General features: G+C 39.8%; 1 protein-coding gene and 1 long non-coding RNA gene across 4 annotated transcripts in view; one reads left to right on the forward strand and one right to left on the reverse strand.

Annotated features, from left to right (window-relative positions):
• The window catches only part of LOC147600027 (uncharacterized), a 118,139-nt gene that overhangs the window by 51,366 nt on the left and 43,783 nt on the right, over positions 1–22,990 (reverse strand). The window contains exons 3-4 of the long non-coding RNA XR_015259068.1: positions 20,582–20,687; positions 7,140–7,259 (exon numbers count right to left, since the gene is read on the reverse strand). This is a non-coding gene — a long non-coding RNA (uncharacterized LOC147600027). The remainder of the gene's footprint in view (positions 1–7,139; positions 7,260–20,581; positions 20,688–22,990) is intronic.
• PLAU (plasminogen activator, urokinase) lies at positions 8,516–21,396 on the forward strand. Of its 3 annotated transcripts, XR_015259067.1 has the most exons (12): positions 8,516–8,577; positions 10,105–10,216; positions 11,315–11,369; positions 11,547–11,651; positions 12,192–12,357; positions 12,681–12,766; positions 12,878–13,067; positions 13,710–13,864; positions 14,861–15,001; positions 15,554–15,702; positions 20,786–20,935; positions 21,016–21,396. XR_015259067.1 is itself a non-coding variant. In XM_086752270.1 (11 exons), exons 2-11 carry the CDS (start codon positions 10,157–10,159, stop codon positions 20,822–20,824), a joined length of 1,146 nt encoding a protein of 381 aa, XP_086608396.1. In that variant the 5' UTR covers positions 8,516–8,577; positions 10,105–10,156; the 3' UTR covers positions 20,825–21,396. The 3 variants fall into 3 exon arrangements, 2 of the variants coding, with proteins under 2 accessions (XP_086608396.1, XP_086608395.1); XM_086752270.1 differs by having other exon boundaries at positions 20,786–21,396; XM_086752269.1 differs by lacking the exons at positions 20,786–20,935; positions 21,016–21,396 and adding an exon at positions 16,576–17,759.

A 22,990-nucleotide genomic window follows, 5' to 3' on the forward strand; every position in this document is an offset into this window, starting at 1 on the left:
GTGGCTTTCAACCTTTTTCAGCACAACCTTCATTTGCTACTGTGACCTTCTTCCATTTCTGACAACTACTTACTTAATAACACTTCTTTCTTGCTCTTCTGGCTGAAGCACAGTAGTTTCTGAAATGCAAAGGACACTTAACACTGCCTCCTCGCCACCTTCCATCCTGCCTTTCTGACCATGACTACAACAGTACCAGCATGCAGCCCAAGACGCTGATCCTTACAGATTTATTAGCATGGACCCTGGTCTACACCTTGCCTTCTCCATCTCCCCTGTAAATGCCTGCCTCACTCAGTGCTTGGTCCATAGAGACGAGCGAGCATACTCCTGAGCATACAAAAGGAAGATGCACCCCAAAGCTATTTAAAAAACTCCCAATTAGGGAGGCTTTGTTGCATCTCAATTTGAGGTATTTTGTTCAAAAAACACATACATATATTTCAGAAGAAATAAAATACTGTCATTTCCAATAGTTTTAGCCAAAGTCACAGAATGGCACAAGTGGTCAGTATTGCCAAGAAAAAGCCATGGAGACAGAGGAGTGAGACAGCAAGTAAGTATTTCTGCTTTCTGGCAGGAATACCCTTTGTGGTACTGATGATAGGTTACTATATGCCAGAACCTCCCTCTGAAAGACTTTGTACAAGGATGAAAAAAAGGTCTATTGTGGAAAAAAAAAAAAAAAAAAGAGTTTTTAAAAGCTTTTTTTCTGTTGTGCTTATCATATACGAGAGAGCTCTGTAATCTCTTTTTTTTCTTCTTTTCTTTTTTTTTTTAATCCTCTTTGTCTATCAATAGAAGCTGCAAATGCCATAAATAAGGTGGGTGTTAAAGTTCCTGCAAGACAGCAAGCGCAACTTTCTTTAGAGATGTATGTGCTTAAAGTCTATAAACTTTAATCAACAATCAGCAAACAAAGATTAGGGAAAGTATCACAGTATCTATACTAGAAATAAGTTACAGGAAGCTGACTAGAAAAAAAAAAAGACGACTGCAGTCAAAACGTCCAAAGGAGTGGGAAGGGAGAAAAGATAAGTACTATTATTAGAGCCTGAGATATCCAAGATATATGCTATTATTAGAGTACTCAAGTTAATTCTGTTTCCCCTTTCTTCTCAGCACAGTTTCTTTATGATCTTATACAGGAAGAATGCTGTTGTTCAAGAGCACCCAGGAAGCAACTTATTTTTTTCTCTCCTTAAAACTCTTTTTCCTCGGAATTGTTCAACAGCTGTTTGCTTGCAAGTGTATGGAGACTCTGGCTGCCACACTGGGCAGTATTGCCCTATGGGCTCTCTGCACTCCCGTCTTTCTGCACCTGGTATTCTTTTCCTTCAGCTGTAAATACACAGGGGTGTCTTCTTCCTTCTGAGCTTTTTCAGTGTTTTACAGAACACTCCATGACTAAGGTCATTTATGTTATGATTACAGAGATATTTTTATGTAGCTTGTATGTATTTAGATAATAAATGTAGCTTGTATGTAATATGCTTTAAAAATTTATACTGCTGTCCACCATTATGGTACCTGGATATTTACAGTCAAAACAATCCTGCATTTAAGGGTTGTAGCACAATTCTCTGCCACGGCTGCAAGCGATCTGCATCTCCAGAGAGTAGCAAGGGATACACTCAGCCCAGCTGCTCCCCTCTGGGCAGACGTGGCTCCTTGCTGCTGATCTGCACCCCTGGATTCTACCTGAGAGGTTCGAGACCTACACAGCATGCTGTTTTCTCCCTGGAGGCCAAACTGATTAGAGCAGGCAGTGTCATACCCTGCTGAGAGCAGGAACAATGAATTGTCTCTTCACTAAGAGACCTGTTAGGGTATTAGTGCTGCTTGGCAGGGCAGCCTGTATAATCTACCGCTTCCTTCCCTGTAGGTAGGAACTGTCTATGCTAGTTTAGGCATTTATCTTCCTTCATGAGTAGGAAAGAGGAGGAAGGAGTGGAATCCTAAATGATCTTCCCAGGCAGCCTCTCGCGGAGGAGAGCGGTGCCAACTTTCTCGCTTGGGCCGTATTGCACAGGGGGTTAGGATATGCTGCTTCCCTGGATACACTGTCACTGGGATACAGCATGCAGAACCCATCCCTCAAATCATGCTTTATTCCCAGTTTTTAGCAAGTCTTTTTTTCTCCAGAAGTCTGCCAACTGGCATACTCTCATTTTTTTTTGTTTTTCCTGTGGAATGTGAATCTGATTGACTGACGCACTGGAGAAATAGTAGTCCAAGCCAGCTGTTTCTGTACATTTCCAATGTTAGATTTCAATGCGCTATTCCAGAGCAGTAAATGGCAGGCAAACATCCCTTGAAAAATATCCTACTTCAGAACTCAAGATCACCAAAAGAAGCACAAATTAATCCCTAAAAAGCTCTATATTTGCTTTCTGCCTTCTAGCTTCAGACTCAGAATTCCTCTTTTCCGGGTTTCCCCCGGTGCTACCAGCAACTAGAAACTCAAGATAGGCCTGGGCCTAAATGCAAACATAATTTAAAGCTATTTAGGATCTGGATGCAACATCTGTAGCTCAGAATAATACTTGCTTTAGATATTAGCTGTCTCAACTGAGCAATTTCAACAAATGTCAAAGAGATTGGTGATTTTAATAATCAATGGACTTTCATAAATGCTAAATGAGATACAAAACACAATTTAAAAGCAGGTGCACATCAGGCTGATGACGAAATCCTCAGATGTGGTCATTCCTGTTCAAAAAAATATCCATATCCGGACAGCTCACTGAAACAACAAAACATTGTATACAAAAAACCAGAACATTCGTCAAGTAGCTGCTTTCCACGCATGAATGAAATGGGTCCAGTGACAGGGGATTTCACAGGTGCGTGAGGTGCTTGGTCTGTTCCCTTTGAAGAATTCAGCTGCAGTATCCAGCAAAACTATGCTTGAGAGGCATTACATTGTTTTAAAGCTTCAACCACATTCACTCCTAGTGTAATAAAATAGCTGAACCAACAGCAGTTGGTTTCATGTTGTGACTGAAGTAAGTTTGCAAGTTTTTTATTACGCTGGCTCAGCTCAGAGATAAAGGCTGGCTACTCCCGCTGCTCCCAAAGCAACAAGTAGTGTCAACAAGCATCCAGAGAGTCCAGTGGCCCTCAATTGATGCACTCTGCTACTTCTAAGCACACAGAAAGCACAGATAAGAGAAAAACAGTAGGCAGCACAGAAAAGGAACAAAATTTTAAATAAACAAAGAAACCTGAGTAGCTGAATTATACTTAAAGGAAATGAGATCACCATTTGCTTCAGATTCCAACCACAAACAACTGACAAGTAATCAAGAGTCATTAAAGTAAAGTACAAGAATTTTTATGAATCACATTCGACTTAAAATCAGCTCCTCTGGAAATCCCTGGGACTCATACAAACTGTAATCTGAGAGAATAAGATTTAAAATATTTAATTTTATAAATAGTGATAATGTAACATTTGAAATCTATTGTTTTATATTTTAAAATCTATTGGTTTATTCAGTCATACATGTTATTATCTCAAGAGCTAGAAGTAAACTGATTTAAAAAATTAACTTGGCTAATATCACAGGGAGAATACAAAATGTTGTACTGTAAAATTGCCTGCGTTTTTGAAGGTGAAGCTAGAATTTCCTAAAACAAGTTTATCCTGGAAAATTTCCCTTAAACTTCTAACACATTTTATGACTGCCTCAAAATCCTTTCTGCCATAATGTAAAATTTACTCTTACCCAACATTGCTTGATTTTGAAGCAACATTCCAATACACAAAGCAGTTGTAAATATAGCTGTATTCTTTATATTCTATAGTCCTACCTGGAGCTACTTAATTCAGTGACAAGCTGGTTTCTTTTAAAACAACAAAATCATTGCAGAGATGACAAGTCATGTCAAAAGGATCTAGGTGTTTTCTTGGCTTTTGCATTCTTAAGTACTAACTAAATACTGAATGTGAGGCTTAACTCTGCTCTTTTATGCAAGATGATAGAGGTTCAGGCACACGTAACCGCTCATATACAAGTTTAGACCTCTTCATTCCTGATGCACCATGAGTAGAGAGGACTTGCAAATGATTTTTCTATTTCATGGGAAGCCACATAGGCAAAACAAACATTTTACTAGTCAAAGGACTAATTCTGATACTACTGACGTGATACAAATCAGAATGTGTGCTACATAACCCCCAGACTTAAAGCAATATAAAGCCTCAGGCGTATCTGAGCCCGGACTCTGAAAGTGTGGTGAACAGAAGGGACTGCTTCGCCTGTACTGAGCTCCGTTCCCTTCAGCAGGGACTTGCAGAAGTGCCTGCTCACCGCGCTAGGATTTCAGGATTAGGGCACATTTCTAAGCATGGTTGTAATTTTAAGCATGTGGAGATTCCTGTTAGGCTAGTAAGCATCCCTGATAGAGAAAATCAGTGTGGAATTATCAGGGTATCACAGAAAGGGAATTTTTTCCCGACAGAACAGCACTTCTGTAGCAGTTCTTTTCACTAGTATTTACAGGGTTACTTAACTCTCCGTGAATTCTGTCCTGTTGGGGTTTACTGATGGACCACCAGAACCAATGTGTGGTAGATGGTATTTTTCCTTAGTTTTAATATTTTATCATAAGCTGTGAAAATGAACACTGAAACTAATAATACATCCACTCCAGCAACTTCTGCAAAACAATGTGAACCTCACAATCTCTTTCAGCGCACCAACATGAGATAAAGACCCTGTATTTCTTTAAGAGGGTCAGTGTCCTCATCTAGTTGGAATGGAATGTTATCTTTTCTAAATTTGCCAAGTCAGGCTGGCCGGTTAGTCTGAAACATTCAAGTTACTTCAACTATAAATTAAAAGAATCAGCAAGATTTTTATCAGTAACTGAAAACTAAATCACAGAATCACAGTACAGCAAGAACGGCCTGGCTGTGGGTCTGATCCTACCAGCTCTTCAGTGCTGGATCCACTGCATCTGACCCCCACAGGAGAGAAGCACTATACAAATGCAAGGGGGTTGCAGACTGGGATCATACAAGCAGCTCATAATAGGTGTATACATTGTCTTTACTCTGTGCTATAATCCAGATACAGACAAGAGAAATATATAAAGCCCTATTATTAACAGCCCTGACTACCAGGGAGACTACTCCCAGAGAGGTGGTTGATGCCCCATCCCTGGAAACATTCAAGACCAGGTTGGAAGGGGCTCTGAGCAACCTGATCAGGTTGAAGACAACCCTGCTTCTTGCAGGGGGGTTGGACTAGATGACTTTTAAAGGTGCCTTCCAACCCAAACCATTCTATGATTCTATGACTACGTAAATGAGAGAATGACTTTAAATTTTGTGAATTGCATTTTCTTGTTTAGATGCTGTACTCCTGCTAAGCAGATAAAGTGTCTTCTAGAAGGTCACCCATACTGCTTCCCGTAGCACAGCTCTTTTCTTCAGAAGTCTTTCCCACTTCCATCCTGCCCACACCTCTGACAAATTCAGATAAGAGATCAAAGTGATGAAACCACAGACATGCATAAGAAAAAAGAACTGAACAGTGGAAAGCAGAAAGCGTCTCTCAAAATATAAAACTTGTTCATAGGTCTGTACAATAATTTCTCTTAAGCCACTGTCATTAATCACTATCTACTAAGTGCATAAGTTCAATTGAGAGACTTTCAGTAGACATTTCATTTTATTCACTGTTCTTCCCAAACAACTTTGCTTTTGAGTTATAAAGACCTTCTTTTCCTCTGTCGTATCACAATCTTATTCTGGAGAGATAACATGGCTTGTAACAGGGCCCTTCTAAACTCTTGAGACATGCAGTAATGAACAAATCCTGACCCTGAAGCTACCGAAAGTCCCTTGGTAGCAGAACAGGTCCTGTTTTACCCCTCGCGCTCCCTGGGTCTGTGCCTTTCCTATCTGTGCAGGCTGGTTCAGCTTTGAAGTTAGGTGGAGGTCTTGCCAGAACTGCAAGCTACAAATTTTCCATGGTCTCTGCCTTAAGGCAAGGTACATAACAAGGGTCAAAGGCTTTATTTCAGCTGCAACCTCATTTCAGATCTTGTTGTGCCAGCCATCAGCCAGCTCAGTGAACTCAGCCACTGGAAATCATCTCGTCCATTTCTGCTTCCCTAAGAGTCACTTAATGCTCATAGAGGTCACGCAGCTTTGTTTGCTGTGAGATTACTTGCAGTACCAAAGCAAACTAATTTGCAGCTAGCTTAGATATCTCTCTGCTAAACCAGTTTCAGTTCAGTCACTGAGCTCTAATTCACTCACCTATCTAGGTGCAAATATTCAGACCAAAGGAATCTGATGGCACTAAAGCAGTACTGATCACTAACTGTTACCAGACCAATTGAAACAAGGCAACACCTCAGCCTGGGTCACTTCTCCTGGTGGCCTTTTAAATGTATTTTATCATTGAGAATAAAGTAATACAGTATTCCATAAAACCAAAGTATATGAGAAATTGTAGAAAAGGGGAGTTTTGAATCTTGCTGTATCAAGACAACAGAAAGGTTTTGGCTCTTAGACCTGGGAAACAAGTATTAACCTTCAGGTTTTAGGGAGGGAATGATGAACAGGGGATATCTACACAGGTTAGTCAGAGGTTCAGGGAGAAGGTCCTTGCTCACACTTCTACATCACTTCTCAGGGAACAACAAATGTGAAAGAAGAATGTTCTAGGGTTGACTCTTTTTCCAGAAAGAGAGTCAGAGGAAGCCATCAAGGCCTGGCACCTCTTCCTTGAGAGGGTGGAGGAGGAAGGAGAGGAGCTGTCCAACCTGAGGGGCCTTCCTCTTCCCGGCACCTTGCCCCTTTCCTGCTCTTCCTGCCAAATCAAACCACATATCTTCATTCATTATGGGTACGGTTAGTGTATTAAAATTCAGTAAGTAAGTAAATGTTCCAGACTGCTTTTAAAAACTAGATTTCGCCCTCGCCCCCGCCCTGAAATTTACTGCCTAGGATAAGTTTACTCCATAGCCACTCTTCTAAAGTGAAGAGAGTGCCATGGGAATCCTACCTTGATATTTTCTGCCCTGTTTCTTAGAGGATCTAATTACTGGTGATTATATATTCAGTCACCACAGAGAGAGAAGAATTACTCTCCTGAAATTCAGAAAGATTTATTTCTTACCTATGTTTATCTTTGGACTTCCAGCTTAAGCTGTTTCTCTTGACCCAGTTGCCATTCAGTGAAGTAAATTCAGTGTGCTTTCAGCAGATGCAAAGTCTGTTCTGATGTGAGCCTGAAGATCTAAACAGAAAGGAATAGAGAATGTAAGCGGCCAGTACCCAAATGAAGGTATGGTTATACCGCAGACTTGACGCAAATAGAAGGTGGAGAGGGAAGAAGAAAGCTAAGCTATATTCATACTGGTGAAGTTAGGTGTCAAACATAGAAGGCTGTTCTCCTTAAACTCTGAATTGTCCAGTTATTAAAACATTCCTCTTGAGGGAAATTCAGGTCAACTCCTGCTCTCACCTGGCCTCTGAAGAAACTGCTCTTCATCAGCCACACAGCTTACGGAGACGTGCCTCAGCTTAGTCACCTGCACTACCTGAAGTTAAACTCAATGAATATACCCACAAATACTACGTGCTGGCTTGATATTATTCATTAGATTGCTACAACAACACAGCATAATGTAAAAAATCATATTTGACTGCACTAGGAAAGACTACCTATTTTGCTGGGCCTCCATTCTTAGTTAGACATGTGCCAGTTCACATCTCCATCCCCCGCCCCGTTATGAAATGATCACACTTTGGATATTTCTTTGGCAGACAGAATTCATGGGAAAACCATGACCAATTTCTCGGGAGCAGAAGATTGCCTGGGGGCGAGGGAGCTGTAAGTGGCCTTGAAGAAGGTGAGCGTAGCCCCCGCTACGAGCCCCGTGTCCCAGGAGATGCCCGCCGGCCGGAGCAGGCCCTGCTCGCCCCAGGCGCTACGTTTCTGCTGAAAACACTCCCTGCCTCAAGCCCACATTCTGGCCCAACACCCCCTCCCAGTGGGCTGTGTTTAACCCACATCTGAACCAATTTAATCATCTATTAATAAATACATCCTTGGTGCTTCTCTCATTATGGGTAGCGCCGTATGAATAAAATACGTCATGCCTGTTTGTATCTCTAGACATATTTCCACACAAGTCATTTTTCTGATGGCTGTCACTCACATTTCTCTGTTCTTTTTGTTAAATGCCTCCCAGGAACTGCTGACTGCCGCGGGGGAGCAAGGCGCCCCGGACAGAAATCGAGCTCCCGACAAAGTTGTGTGTTGGCCCTGGCCGAACTCCCCCCGAAACCAAACAGCAGCATTTCAAATTTCCCCCTTTGAGTCACTCCGGCAGGTTTTCGTGAACTGAGGGCCCAGGCCCTTGCCGGTTCCCGAGGCGGAGCGGAGGGGGCGGCCCCGGTCCCGCCCCGGGGCGGCAGCGGCGGCGGCCCCGCCTCGGCTCGGCCTTTATAGCGCCCGCGCGCCCGCCCGCCGTCAGCCGCTGCCTCTGCTGCCGCTCTGCGCCTGCGCCCGCCCGCCGCCGACTGCGACCCCGGCCCCGGGCTCCTCCGCGGTGAGTGCGATGCCGTTAAAACCGAGCGAGGGTTCGAGGGCAAAAGTGCCAACTGAAGGTCGAACGGAGTTAAGGGATTGCTCTTTAATTATTATTATTTAAAAAAAAAAAACAAAACACCTCGTGGTGTAGTATTTTGGCAAGGGGGAAGATTTGCCCTACATGCTACAGTGTATCACAATTTTCACAGGAAATCGGTGGTACTGCTAAGGTTGGGCCTGGGAAACTCATTATGGTAACAAATGACAAATTCCTTGCATAGCTGCCAAATATGCTAAAAATAATTATCTTAGTATAAATAATGCTTAAGGGAAAACACATCTGCTGAAATCTCACCTGAATCTGCAAAGTGTGTACATCCAGGTGCCGGCGGAGCAATTTGCGTTCTTGTGTGATGAAAGGTGCTCACAAGCAAAGGGTGCATCCACCTGAGCTCTTGGGTTTGGATCACATCAGCTTTTTCAAATTGACCTGCTCATCTCCTCTAGTTCCCATGCTTTGGCTTGTACCACGGAGTGGCTTTAGAGTACTTGTGCTGTATTTCTTCTGAATAAAACTGAGCTGGAAGGTGCACTCTGAGTATCAGCAGCTGTTTGGACTGCAGGACCAGACTAGAACTAGTCTGATAGAAAAACCTCTGAAGCAGAGACAGTGTGGAGCAGGTCTTTAGCACTAGCTCTGTTCTGCATACCATCTCCTACTGCACTGCACTGTTTACTGATGTGTATATATAACTAAGACTCCCTTAGAATCCTTAAAAAATTAAATTTTCCAGTTTTCTAGAACTGAGGACACTTTAAAAATCCCATTACTTGTATTGCAATTAAGAAAAAGATATACTGGTACTTTATAGCTCTCTTTCCCCCATTGTTTTTACAAGCTTATTTTTAACAGTTACTCTTGGGCAGATTGCTGTACATGCTTGGCTACAAGAGCCACCTGCATGTAAGAAATCAAGCCAGGATATGTTCTAAGCCTTCTTAATACTGTAAATAAGTGAGGCAACATCAAGACCAGACTTTCAAGAGTTTGCAGTGGTCAGAGGCTCTCAGTGAGGTGGCCAGGCTTATGTAAATGCCCAGCATCAACGAGATGCAGTCAGCAACCATAGAGGTAATAAAAAAAAGGAGCTTTCCCTTTCATATCCTAAATGTGGATGTTCGGTGCTTTTGTTGCAAAGCAGTAATAATCAGGTAAATAGGTACAAATAGCTGGACAGCAACTAAATACATCTGCCAGTTTCTGACTGTGTTAGTCCACATAGCAGTATGGGGTTTTCCAATTTCCTTTTCTCTGCTTCATTTAAACTCTAAAAAATCTGGTTGTATTGCTAAATGTAAAAAAAAACCTTCAAAGAATAACCTTCAATTTATGAAAATAATAAGCAGATATGCCACAGCAAGTCAATGCTTAATTCTTCTGTCAATTGTGTTGTGACTCTGAAACCCTCTGAAGACAATAGAAACAAGAAAGCTGTTACTGCAAGCTACAACATAACACTAAGTTCCTTTTTTTTTTTATTTTCAGAATCAAAATAATACAGATAGAAGAGGAACAAAGTGAGAAGTTAACTAACAACATGAAGTTACTCATCTTCCTCACAGTAACCCTGAGCACACTTGTCACGGGACTAGATTCTGTAAGTTTTGAAATAAATGGTGGAGGGGTTCCACTTGGAACCACTTCTGGTTTTGATTATACTTCTGCTTTGGACAGTGTGGTAGGCTTTTTGACTTGAATTCTCCTTTGCATGTACATATACATCTGCACACATACCTCCAAGAAGTATGTTTTTGAACCCTTTGATATTTTTTTTTCTTCTGATTCTGCTCCATCCTAAGATGTCTGCTGGCATTCAGATAGTAAAGACATCGTGCAACAACCAAGAAATCAGCTCTATTTTTCCTCTTAAGGCAATTTATACCTGAATGCTGAGTACCAGGAGCTCGCTGGTCTTTCACAGAGGTAGATATTGGTCCTTAACTAAATTTCCACCTCCCCTACCTCAAAGTGTGATACTAAAAAAGAAGCAATGGATATGAATTTGAATATTTTTAGTATCAACTTGTATGACAGTTGATGTATATCATCAGAGCCATTCACCAACAATATGGACTTAGATTGTTACCGTTACTTGTTTTAGCTCAGGCAAGCCTACTTGACCTCTGGGAAAAGTATACTAAAAGCCTAGTCTTATTTAATTCCATGAAGAAAGAAATATCCAGCCTGCAAAGCAGAGGCAGGACCTGAAGTACAAAGCAAGAAACTATTATAAAATCTACTGGCTTTTATTCCATGGCACACATGTGAAGCACCAAGGTCACTAAAATGAGAGGCAGCTAGAGAATGTTGCATCTGTGCTGCACTGCTTGGTGACTGAGAGGTGGAGAGGAAGAAGTTACCATCCCCCTTTTAGGGACACTGACCATCGAGAGCTGCTTAGGTCCTTATAGCAGAATTAACTGATGTCGATCTGATGGACCAGATTGGGGTTCTCCTGAGGGTTTTTTTGTGTAGTATGTGTGGGGTTTTTGCCTTCCCCATTCTGCTTTGCTCAAGTAGAGTTTGATTTTTTCATTCACATCCAGATTTCACAGAGCATGTTCAGCTGGTAACTACATGTATAAAACTGAACTGTTGAAGGTATGCAGTAGGGAACGGAGCGTGGGCCCACAAAACATAATCAAACCACATGAAATAAACTGTTTCCTTAAAATCCTTTTTTCTTTTACCTTAGTTCTATAGCAAGAAGCGCTACAAGCTGCCATATAAACGCAGGTGGGATCACAAGGGTAAGTATCTGCCTGTTCTACTCGAACCTAAAAAGAACTTGTTAACCTGTAATTACATCTTCATACAAGAAGGAAGACTATTAATGATACTTAAACACCTAAAACTTAGTTTGCAACTACATTTCACTTCACCATTCAAATGCTTTGCCTCTAATTAGTGCTATCTTTTACTTGCAGAATGCAATTGTTTGAATGGAGGAACCTGCATTACCTACTACCTCTTTAGTGGAATTAGTCGTTGCATATGCCCAGAAGGATACACTGGGATTTACTGTGAACTAGGTAAAGTATCTATCTTCCTTTAATACTAACTGAATTGATTGAAAAGATCTAAAGATAAGCAAATCATGAATATGAAATGCCAAGTGAAAGTATTACCTGTAAGCACATGACTGCATGTCCTTTAGCACTTTATACTAACAAAGAAGAGAAACAGCAAAATATTGGTGCAAAATCATGATCTCAAATATTTTTTTTGTCCATGCCTTGCTAATGTTGCCTACCTCCTCACAAGTGTTGTAGTTGGGGCGGAAAAACATGAACTTGTTTGGGAGTGTTCAGAAGCAGAAGAACTTGTTATTGTGAAGTACGCTGAAACTAATAGAGGCAATAGGCATGCTTTAAAATACAAGATACTTGATGCTCAAAATATATATACAACAAGTGTCATAAGAATATATCATTGGACCAGATCTTGCATCATCTGTTTTCAAGTGTAATGTGAACTTTTTTCTTGTTAGAAGAATCCATAGAGATTAATTCTGTCTCAGAACAATTATAAACAAGAACATGCTGCTAATGAAATATTTTTTTTTTTTTCAGACACTGACAGCACATGCTATACTGGGAATGGGGAGAGCTACAGAGGAATGGCAACAGAAGACAAGTGTCTGCCATGGGACCTTCCCTCAGTAATCAGGAGGCATCATTACCACGTTCACTCGGATAATGCTTTGGAGCTTGGATTGGGCAAACACAGCTACTGCAGGTAAGAAAATTATCACTCTTCCTGGGATGACTTCAATTGTCACAGCCCCATAAATGCCTCAAGTGATGGTAGATGTTTTAAAAAAATAAGAAAATTAGAGATGAATTATGACAAAAAGTATTTGGAATATGACTCTTTAAAGTGTCTAGAGTTCTCACCACTGAAGCTGCTCATAGTGCAAAATTCCCAGTATGCAACAGTAATAGCTGTTAATTGTTTTCTCTGGCATATCTTGCAAGAAAACACTTTTGGTCTTTTCAGGACAGTTACAATTCTAAGATGCTTTCAGTCTTTATGAAAAGAACACTTCCTCTATCTTTTAGAAACCCTAATGGAAGAAGCAGGCCCTGGTGTTACACCAAAAAGGGATTCACCATTCAAGAAATGCCCTGCAACATAGAGAAGTGTGGTAAGTAACATTAGTTTCAAGACTACTTTGTTTTGTTTTGGTTTTTTTTTTAATAGCACAAAGTTGGTGCTTAGTTGCAAGAACACATGAACAAAATTTCTCCTTTCATAGGGCGTGCATGTGGTCAAAGGAGCATCAGCAAGTATTTCAAGATTGTTGGTGGAAGCCAGGCAGAGATTGAGTCTCAGCCTTGGATAGCTGGCATCTTCCAGAACATAAGGGGCACTGACCATTTTCTGTGCGGCGGCAGCCTCATAGACCCTTGCTGGGTACTTACAGCAGCACACTGTTTTCATAATCCGTAAGTTTAGAGTTCTGTATCCTTCCTATTTGCAACTTTCTTAAACTGATCTCTTTGCGCGATGCTCACTGAGCAACCCTTCAAAATGTACCATAGAAGTGAGAATGCTCTTTTAAATGAGCAAAACAAGAGCAGCCATGAACATTAAGCCTCTGGGAGTCCAAATCTAGCAGGATGAGCTAGCAAGATGTGACCATTTCAGTGGATTATGCAATTTAAACATTTTTAGTCTGAATCTGAGCCAGAGTTTCACTTTACCTTAGCCGTTCCAAAATGTAAAAGTTATACTGAAAAGTATAAAGCTGTTGAGCAATACATCTATGCGTGGCTTTTGTTCTTCCTGTGGAAAGCTGATCCTTCTGGCATCCTGCAGAGGATTGTCATCACCAATGCCTGGCAGGTGTAGCTAGGTAGCAGGTAACTAGGTGTGCATTTTAAAATACCTGAATGTCTATCTTAATTCCTTTGAATGGGAAATCAGGATGCTTTCCTTTAGAATATTAGCTCAGCTTTAAAAGCTGACTAAATTTAGCTTTTTCTTGTCAGCATTAAAATAAACATGAAACAGAGTTGGGACTGGATCTATGCTGTTGACCTCACTCTCAGAAACTGGTAGTCTTCATGAATCTTTCTCTCACTCAGGTCAAAAAAACCACAAGACAAATCCATCTACAAAGTTTACCTTGGAAAGTCCATCCTGAATGCTACTGATGATAAGGAACAAGTATTCATGGTTGATGACATAATCTCTCACCCTGATTTCACAGATGAGACCGGTGGCAATGAGAATGATATTGGTAAGTGTTGTCTTAATATGAGCCTTTAAAACATGGAGGACAGCTGAAGGCTACATAACTGGCATACACCTTCTAAAGAATCAGAACCAGAGATGAGAAGAAGGGGAACAGGACCTAGGTGGTTCTGAGAACTAGACCTGTGCTGAGCAAGATGTTTCCACTAGTATAGTCTTGGCTTGTGGCACATGTCAGATGCATCACCTGGCATATGGTCAACTATAAGCCTGCCATGTCTCTGGACCTGTACAAAGCATGGGTTTCCCATAAGCACTCGTGGCAGTGTCCCATTTCTACATCTTACTCTATGTCTACAGAGATAACACTGTTTAGTAAATTATGAAAAAAATGTGTATGTGGTAGGTTTCATCATACAGTAGGGCAGTGCCATATTGGTTACTACATCAGCTGAAGGTTATTCTGAATTAAGTTAGACTTTCATAAGTCTCTGGCTTTGACAAGCCTGTTCCTAAACCAATGAAGTCAGGAGTTTTTGCAACTTGCACAGAACAGACTTGCCACTCTTGCACTTGACACTTAGAAGTCTACTACTTCCAAATTCCTTCCAAATTCCTGCTGCTAAGGAAAAAGACTGAAACAATAGCTTCATAAGCCCTTCTGGTGAGAAGTACAGTATAAACTGCCCCCTCGTCAGCAAAGCAGAGGGTGCCACCATCTATGGCCAGTCAGGAAGCTGAGGTTTTAGAACATCTGAAGATACACTTGCAGAGTAATATTCCCTGAGTTATCACCCCCTGTCCTTTGAGGAAGCAAGTTCAAGTTAAAACGTTTGTGAATTTTAGTGCTGGGAAGTTTAATTTTGTTCTTAGTAAATAATGACCAGTGTCATTCCAAAAGCAATGAAGAACCATATGTAACCAGAACTAAATGTAACTGCAACTATTCCTATTAACTGTACTTAATACTCCTATTCTTTGAGAACTTGAGGGTGGAGACCTTGCTTTACAAATCTAATATCTTCTCTGACTTGTTCCTTAGCTTTAATAAGGATAAGAACAACTTCTGGACAATGTGCAGTAGAGTCTAAATATGTCAGAACGGTCTGCTTGCCAGAGAAGAACCTTGATTTACAAGACAATACCCGGTGTGAAATAGCTGGCTATGGAAAACAAGACTTTTGTAAGTGAATGACTTCTCTTTCCAAAGTTATACTTACACAGTGTAAGAACTGGTTGTTTTTATGACATGATTTGCATAGGATTTAAAAAAGATTCCTTTCTATTATTCTGTGTACTCTATATGCATCTCAAAAATGATCTTTGCTATCATCTTCTACTTGTCTGTGGCATCTGATACTTCTCACACTTGTCAACCAAAGTAAGCCAAAATATAAAATAAGTTTTTCATTCCTGATGTGGTGAGGAGTAGAAAAAAATTGTGTTGGAGGATTAACAAGGGATTGAATTTGTGCAGAACCTCCTTCAAAAAACTATCAACATTCCTCTCTAAAAAACCAAGCTTTATGGTTTGCATTTGGGACACATGTTTTCCTCTTGAAAACTTACTCATTAACAGTAAATATAAACTAATACTGCATAAGCTGGAAATAAGAGCCTCAAATCAGAACTGGAATGGTTATGCTAATTTATTTTCAGTGCTGCAAGTGTGTGTTTATGGGTTGTGGTGTTTTTTTGTCTTGGATGGTGAAAATAGTTTATCTTTTGTTTGCAGATGACATTTACTATGCTCAAAGACTGATGTCAGCCACTGTAAATTTAATATCACAGACAAAATGCAAATATGAATACTATGACAATATCAGAGTTACTGACAACATGGTCTGTGCTGGAGATTACACATGGATGACTGATGCATGCAAGGTAAAACTGTGTTTTCTTTATCTTCTAAATTTTAAATGCATGTGTGCTAATAGATCAGCTGGTGGTATCTTGTAATTGTACTAGTCAGAAGAATCTACTTATGTTGTAGGAATTTAGTACATCCAGTGGAGTTGACATGTAGTGTGGCCAAACACATGGAAGAAGGCTGGGACCTGGAGTTAGGTGTTACCCCCTCCAGACCTCCTTTGGGGGAGCAAGAAGCACAGTATCTTAGCCATTGTTACTCCTCAAGGCCTTATTTACAATCTGTTCAAGCAATTGCTGGTAGATATACATCAGAGGAATACAGTAGCTGTTCCAGTCTCACCTTGCACCTTCTTAATGTTTACTATAGCTCTGAAAAGGCATAAAAGATGAATTGCAGGGGGACACTGAGCCCCTCCACAGATCCCTCAAAACAAATAGCTTCCCTGCACCCTTACTGGGCAGAGTGGCCATATGAGCCACCAAAAAGAACAAGTGTTGTCCTTAGGTGTAAAAGTACCTTATGAACATAGAGACCAAACTTTTCATCTGTGATGAAGATATAAGGTCAAAAAAGCGTTGGCTTTGACCTTGTATTACTAGCCTAATATCTGTGATTACAAACTTAGGATGGAGTGTTGTGTGCAAGGTGACTATTCTCTCTGTGCCCTGCTAGGGGACAACTAGAGAACCCCTTACCTTACAAACTGTGTTCAAGTCACAGCAGATGCTGAGCCTTCTGTTCCATCTATGCAGTTTTCTCAAAGATCAAACTTTAGCACATAGGTATTTACTTGTCTCACTCCAGAAAAACAGTAATCACAGGCTCCCCTTTATAAAGGCTCCATCCGCAGAAAATGTCCTAATATGCTCTCTTTCCATTATCAGGGAGATTCCGGTGGCCCCATGGTCTGTGAGCACAATGGCAGGATGACGCTTTATGGGATTGTCAGCTGGGGAGATGGCTGTGCAAAGAAAAACAAGCCTGGTGTTTATACCAGAGTTACTCAATACCTTAACTGGATTGACTCCAATATGAATGCAGTAATCAACAAGAGTCGTTTTCTACCTGAACCAAAGTGACCTTTTTTCTACATTTGGACTGAAATGAACAAGTTTAAGCCTATATTGATGCCAGGACACTAAAGTCCTGAGTGGCATGAGAGGATTTCCTTTTAAATGCTTGTGTGGTCTGCTGCTCACATCAGTGCTCCTGAGGCAGAGAGAAGGTTGATGTATTACTTTAAACTCTGAATTACCTGAAAACCACTCCATGGGAAGCTAAGATATTTAACATTTAAATGAGTATTCCCATGCGTGATACTATGCAGATCAAGTTATGTATCCACTTTGTTTATGAACCAGCATTTGGTCTGGAAGTATTGATAAACTTTTAACTTATTTAACTCAAGTATCCATTTTACACATGGCCTGAGTCTAAAATCTTTCCTTATCACACTGAACAATGTTAAGACTCGAGGCCTATAAACCTTGCCTGTTAAGACCAGTACTGAGAGGGTGATCAGGCTTTACATTGGAAAGCTGAAGAAACTGCATCACCATTAGTTATCACAGTGTGAAGAAGGACAAAAATCTACTTAGACTGAAGCAATGCTTGGTGCTCAAGGTTCATTGCTATAGACTAAATATATAGTAAAATCTTAACCATGGCACCTGTATCTGTGTCAGCACTACAAACTCTTAATATGTTACACTTAAGAACTGTTCTGCAAGAAGGCAAAGGGGAAACTTGACTGGACATCTGAAGGTGTCTGGGTACACTTAAGGGTCTGATTATGCAATGTACATATGCACCCCGGAGAGGATTTAAGGACTGGACACACATTGAATGCTGCAGATGTCAAAAGTCAGAACTTTATTTCTATTCATTTTACTGATGTTGTAGGGAAATAACTTTTTTTTTTTCCCTCAAGACTTGTGCTGTTTTTTTTAAACTTTGTTTTATATATTTGAATTATTTGTATGAGGGCTGGAACCTCAAGCTTTATTTAATTATTTTTACTATGTTTAACTTATTGTTTGTATGATGAATGTTAAAATACCAGTAAAAAACTCTTAAGTGTCTGTCTAAGGGAAAACAGTTCTTGAGTTTCAGAACTGCTCTGCAGTAAGAGCCAAATCATGTGGTGGGGGAGTTCGGATTTAAAAATACACTGAAGTAAAATGCTACAGCATCTGGAAGAATGCGATGCACCACTATCAGTGCAAGGTGCTAAAAGAAAAGTGATAGTTGAAGCTTTCCTCAGTACTTTGTGGGCACTAATTTAAGAAAAGCATTCAAAGTTGAGTTTAATACTGTGAAACAAAATCTGAGGAAGTATAAGTTACATCTAAAGACCAAGATTTATTTTTCAGTTTCTTTTCTTTTTCAATACATAAGTTTTTAGCTAGAAGAAAATTCACAGTAGAGAATGCTAAGACTAAAGAACCACTTAAACACTACTCCATTTCTAATTCCAGACAAAATGTCATAATTAAACACAATGTAAGTCCTTGTTGAAGATTAGTTTCTACCTGAACAACACAACCTTTATCAAAGTCTTCTCTTTTGGGTAGTTACAGGAACTCAGTGAGATGCTAGTGTCACTTCAACATCCTAAAGAGCATGTGCTGTCTCCTTGGATTTTCTTTAAAATAAAGAAGCTATAAGAGGTAGACAGACTGGAGATGCTGCTATAAACAGTGTTTATAGCAAATTTACAGAGAGGAGTTTGTATCACAGCCTCAAGATGCCATATATTGGCATGGTATTTGTAATTGTGAAAGTAAAAGGCTTGCACATACAATAACCATGTCCTGCCAAGCATTTAACACTGAAAAATTACTTCCTACACTGAAATGGCCATCATAGAACAAATTATCAGCCTACTTAGCAAGCTAATTTCTGAAGTTACCAGTACCATCCCTCCTAAAATCAAATAACACAGTGAGCCAGCAAGACTCCAGTAGTTATTGGTCAAAGATCTCAGACTAGATACTTAGCTTGCCATTCTTTGCCTATTTTTTAAAAAGTTGGTACCCAAATGTTTTGTTAGTTATTCATCTCTCAGAACTGCAGAGTTTGGGGTCAAACTACAGGACCACTAGGAAAATTTAACAGATTTTTGTAGATCAGACCATATTAACATTTACTTTCTCATTATAGAAAGTATAGAAACATTTACTTTCTCATTCATTCAAGAATGCAGAAAAAAAATTCCAAATGTGTATGTGCAATCATTCCTTATGGAGCTCTCATACAAACCTTTTGGTCTCAGTCACTAGCTGCTTAATGATGAATGACTACAGATTTCAGAAACATTTTGGAAAAGTCTTCAGCAATAAATTTGTTGTGACCTACAAGCAGTGCTCTGACTACAAATGAGCTGAATTGACCCTTTTTTAAAAGTACTTATAATAACATTTTGGTCAAATGTTTTTTTTTTTGTCATGTTATCACACCAAAGTATGTAAAAAAACTCTGAAGAGAGAAAAACTTATTTTTACCTTTTTAAAAAAATCAAATACAGACAAGGTAGATAGATAAATTCAATTCATTGTTTGACTGATGTCTTCACTTCGTCGTAAGGCAACTGTGAATTCAGACTTGCTCAGGTACACTATTCAACTATAGCAATCCTTTCAAAAATCAAGGGAAAATGCATAAACTAAATTCTCTCTTTCCAAAAAGCACAGTGGTATGTGTGAGAAGCATGCTACATCTTGCAGCTTATTGTAGTCTGGGTACATGAACCTTGCACACTGGTGATGGAATGATTGATAGGAATAAGAATCTTAATGAAGTTTTGTCCTTTAGACTCAAGACTGAAGCATGTAACAGCTGGACTATTTCCAGCTCTGTTATTGTTAAGTCACATGTCTTTATACTTCAATTTCCCTTCTATGAAATGAGTGGGACAGTACTTCCTTTCTCCCACATATCGGCCTGGGTATGATTTGTCAGGAGGAGGGAGCGTTGACAATTGTGTGAATGTACTGTGAGTAACATGCTGACATCCCAGTCTCGTACAGCGACAGCCAGCACTAATTAAACACAAAATTATTACCGACAATACTGTTTTGTGAACCGTTTGGCAATACAATTTGTGGTTGGGATCTGCAAACGGAAATTTATTAGTAGAGGTTACCAGTGTGTGTGGTGGAGTTGTTCGGCAAAAGTGTGCTGTTTCTGGACTGCTGATTAAAGTTTGTGCAGGGAGTTAAAATTGCATTGTTTCTAGAGAACGAGTTGGAGATCTGCAAGAGGCTGTGAGACTGGAGACTGTTTGAGAAGAGAAGGAAGGCACCTCTTCACTGCTTTTCTAGACAGCCTGACCAGTGTTGGCAGAGACTACTTTGGGCACAAAGTGATCAATAATAATACAGTTTTAGACAAAAGTATACTATGTTTTAATTATGTCTTTTGGGATGCTACAGCTTTCTCACTTCAGTATTTATTTCATTTAAACATTTATCAAAGTACTAAAGTCAACAGATTTCCAACAGGTGGAGAATATAAATATCTTCAGGGCGATTGCATATTATTATCATTGTAATTATTGATATTATTATCATTGTAATGAAGGGCACATTTGTAATCAACTTCTGTGGGCTTTTTCTATGAATAAAGTCAATACAATTTAAATTTCAAGTTATTCCCATCATTATGAATATAAGTAAGAATGAAAAAGGAGACAAAATTTGCATTTAGGTGTCTTTCATTTTGAAATTTAGGAAGCTTTGGAGAAAGTATGAATTAGGAGAGAGTCTTGAGTACAGAGGATATTTAGATGTTGTTTCAGGTGTGTGATTAATCTTATTTGGTCTTTAGTTTACATTAGACAAACTGCCCCAACAAAAATGAAATCTTTAAACAAACATGCAGTGTACATACCTCTCTGGTTTGGCTGCTATAGGACTTCATATACCCTCTTTCGATGATCTCTGCATGACTTTGGCCCTGCAAGCACAGTATCATCTCGCTAGCTGGTTATCAGAGCCTGTGAAAAAGAAGGGCAGAAGATGAGAGCACTGTTTTGCAAAACTTTCTCTTCCTGCAACAGAATCCACAGGAAACATTTTCTTTCCTTCCTTACAGATAGTGAGCAGAGGAAAATCCAGGTTGTGGTGCTGGTGAGGAGGAAGAGAAGCAGCCTAAAGAACTGTGCACGGAGCTTCGCAAACACCATTGGAGAATGACCACAGAAATACTAGAGTGGGAACCTTTTTGGAAGATATTCGATAGCTGGTGGGTCCTATCATACACGCAAGACAAATCCTGATATCATAAATCTGCTCTTACTTGGGCACATCTTTCCTTGATTTCAGATATGTGGCAAGCAGCAGAAAGAACAGGAGTCCAACAGGCATTTAGAAACAGCTGAGAAATGGGCACCAGCCAAAAAGAAGAGAGCATACTCTCAGAAGCCTTAGGACCATAACTAATATGAACTCAAGGCTCAACTTATCTTCAATACTTCCCCAGAAGAACATATTAAACAATGAGGATAAAGGAGTATCTGATGTGTCCAGAGCATAGGAAGCTAGTTTAACCTGTCAGCTCTTAGGAGGAAGTGATGCATTCTGAATGGACAGTCCACTTTACCTTATATAGCTGAAGCTTTCTTCATGGAAGTGAAACTAAAATGTGACTCAAAGCACTTGAAAATACAATCTGTTTTAAATAAACTAAGTTATGGTGAAACATGATATATAGTCACCTATTTGTTGTATATGTTACACCACTTCCATGTGGAATTGTACGTGTGGGAGGATTTTGTTTGTGCATATTGAAACCTGAACCAATAAAGAGCAATATGACTATTTGGTCACTAAGCTTTTGGCTCACTCTTGACACTGAACCAGAGCACTTGCTTTGGGGCAAATGAGAACAGAGCTTATCCATTAAAATAGAGTGAAACCTTTCTGCATTCATCAACCTTGTAATTTGAAGTTTCAGATATCTCCACCTCAAGCCAAAGTGAAAAAACAGTAAGTGACATACTTGAAGCATTGCATATTCATTAATGAGCAAATCTGGGTTCAAACTTGGTCTGGCATACTCCTTCTGTATCCATCGCATTCCATGCAATTATACAAATGGGCAATTTGAGCAGAATTTGGGTTGTGTTGTTTAACCTTTTGACAAGTGAAAGAAGTGGAACTTGAAACGTAAGAAATTTGTAGAAAAATTGCTCTGTACTTCATGAACAGTAAAATGAGACGTACACCCACAAGCCAAGCACAAATATACATGCAGACCCCTGTGACCCGTTCCATGGCTACAGCCAACTAGTTGACTCCTTCAGATTTAGGCTGCATCTGTCTGGTAGGATACACTGATGATATTTGAAGCTGGGAAGGACTGCAAGTATCCCGTCATCCAAACAGAATTCAGAGTGAAGTCAGCAAACCAGAGTTACCAGAAATGAACAAGCTAATAAAGCCAAATGATGAGTGACGACTGGTATTAAAGCAGATCCAGAAGGCATGGCAGACCACAAGCTGGATTTAAGTCAATAGTATTGAGTAAAAAAAAAAAAAAAAATAAATCAATTTAATCAATACTATTGTGTAAAAATAAAAGCAAGCATGCCAATACCTACACCACAGCACAGTTTGTAAACCTGGGGACTAGGCAGACACTCAGCTGTGTCTTGTTTTGAGCATCATTCTTCTTGATGAGAATGCAACAAAAATTGGCATTGGTCTAGAACGTGACAAGGAGAAAAGACTGAAAATATTTGGTTTATTTTATCCAGAGAAACAAAATCTAGAAGGGACATTTTCTTCAAAAGGAAAAGGCTGTGGTAGAGAAGGGAATAAACTGTCCTCTTTGTCTATGGGAGATAGGGTGAGAAGCAATAAGCCTGGCTGCAGGAAGGAAAACTGAATCAAAGTATTATGAAATTACTCTACCAGTAAGAGTAGTGAAGCATGACAATACATGGCACTGAGTGGGGCTGAACCTCTTCTACTGGAATTTTTCAGAACAATTTAAACAGAGATAAACCAGTGGTTTTAGGCTCTTGCAATGAAACTGGAGGAGATTTTGAAAAATCATCTAATCTCAGGTTCCTTGTTTTATTATGAAATAAATGAACATGCTCAGTGACTGAGATGACTACATGAAAATATAGACACCACAGGGAAGTTTAGAAATAGTATTACACAATTCAACTATCTTTTTTAAAAATGGCTGTAAAAAATGGCTCCTAATGGTCTGGATTTCTGAATTAACAATTAAAAGCAAACCTTTTAATGGTAGACTAAAAACTATAAAAAGTTTTGAGCAAACTTCTCA

This window comes from Chlamydotis macqueenii, chromosome 7, assembly GCF_036417535.1.
Source record: "Chlamydotis macqueenii isolate bChlMac1 chromosome 7, bChlMac1.mat, whole genome shotgun sequence".
Lineage (NCBI taxonomy): Eukaryota > Metazoa > Chordata > Aves > Otidiformes > Otididae > Chlamydotis > Chlamydotis macqueenii.

Coding starts and splice junctions, on each gene's coding strand:
- PLAU (XM_086752269.1), top strand. CDS start 10,157: ATGAAGTTACTCATCTTCCTCACAGTAACCCTGAGCACACTTGTCACG. Junction 10,217..11,314: donor TTGTCACGGGACTAGATTCT/GTAAGTTTTGAA, acceptor CTTTTACCTTAG/TTCTATAGCAAGAAGCGCTA. Junction 15,002..15,553: donor CTATGGAAAACAAGACTTTT/GTAAGTGAATGA, acceptor TTTTGTTTGCAG/ATGACATTTACTATGCTCAA.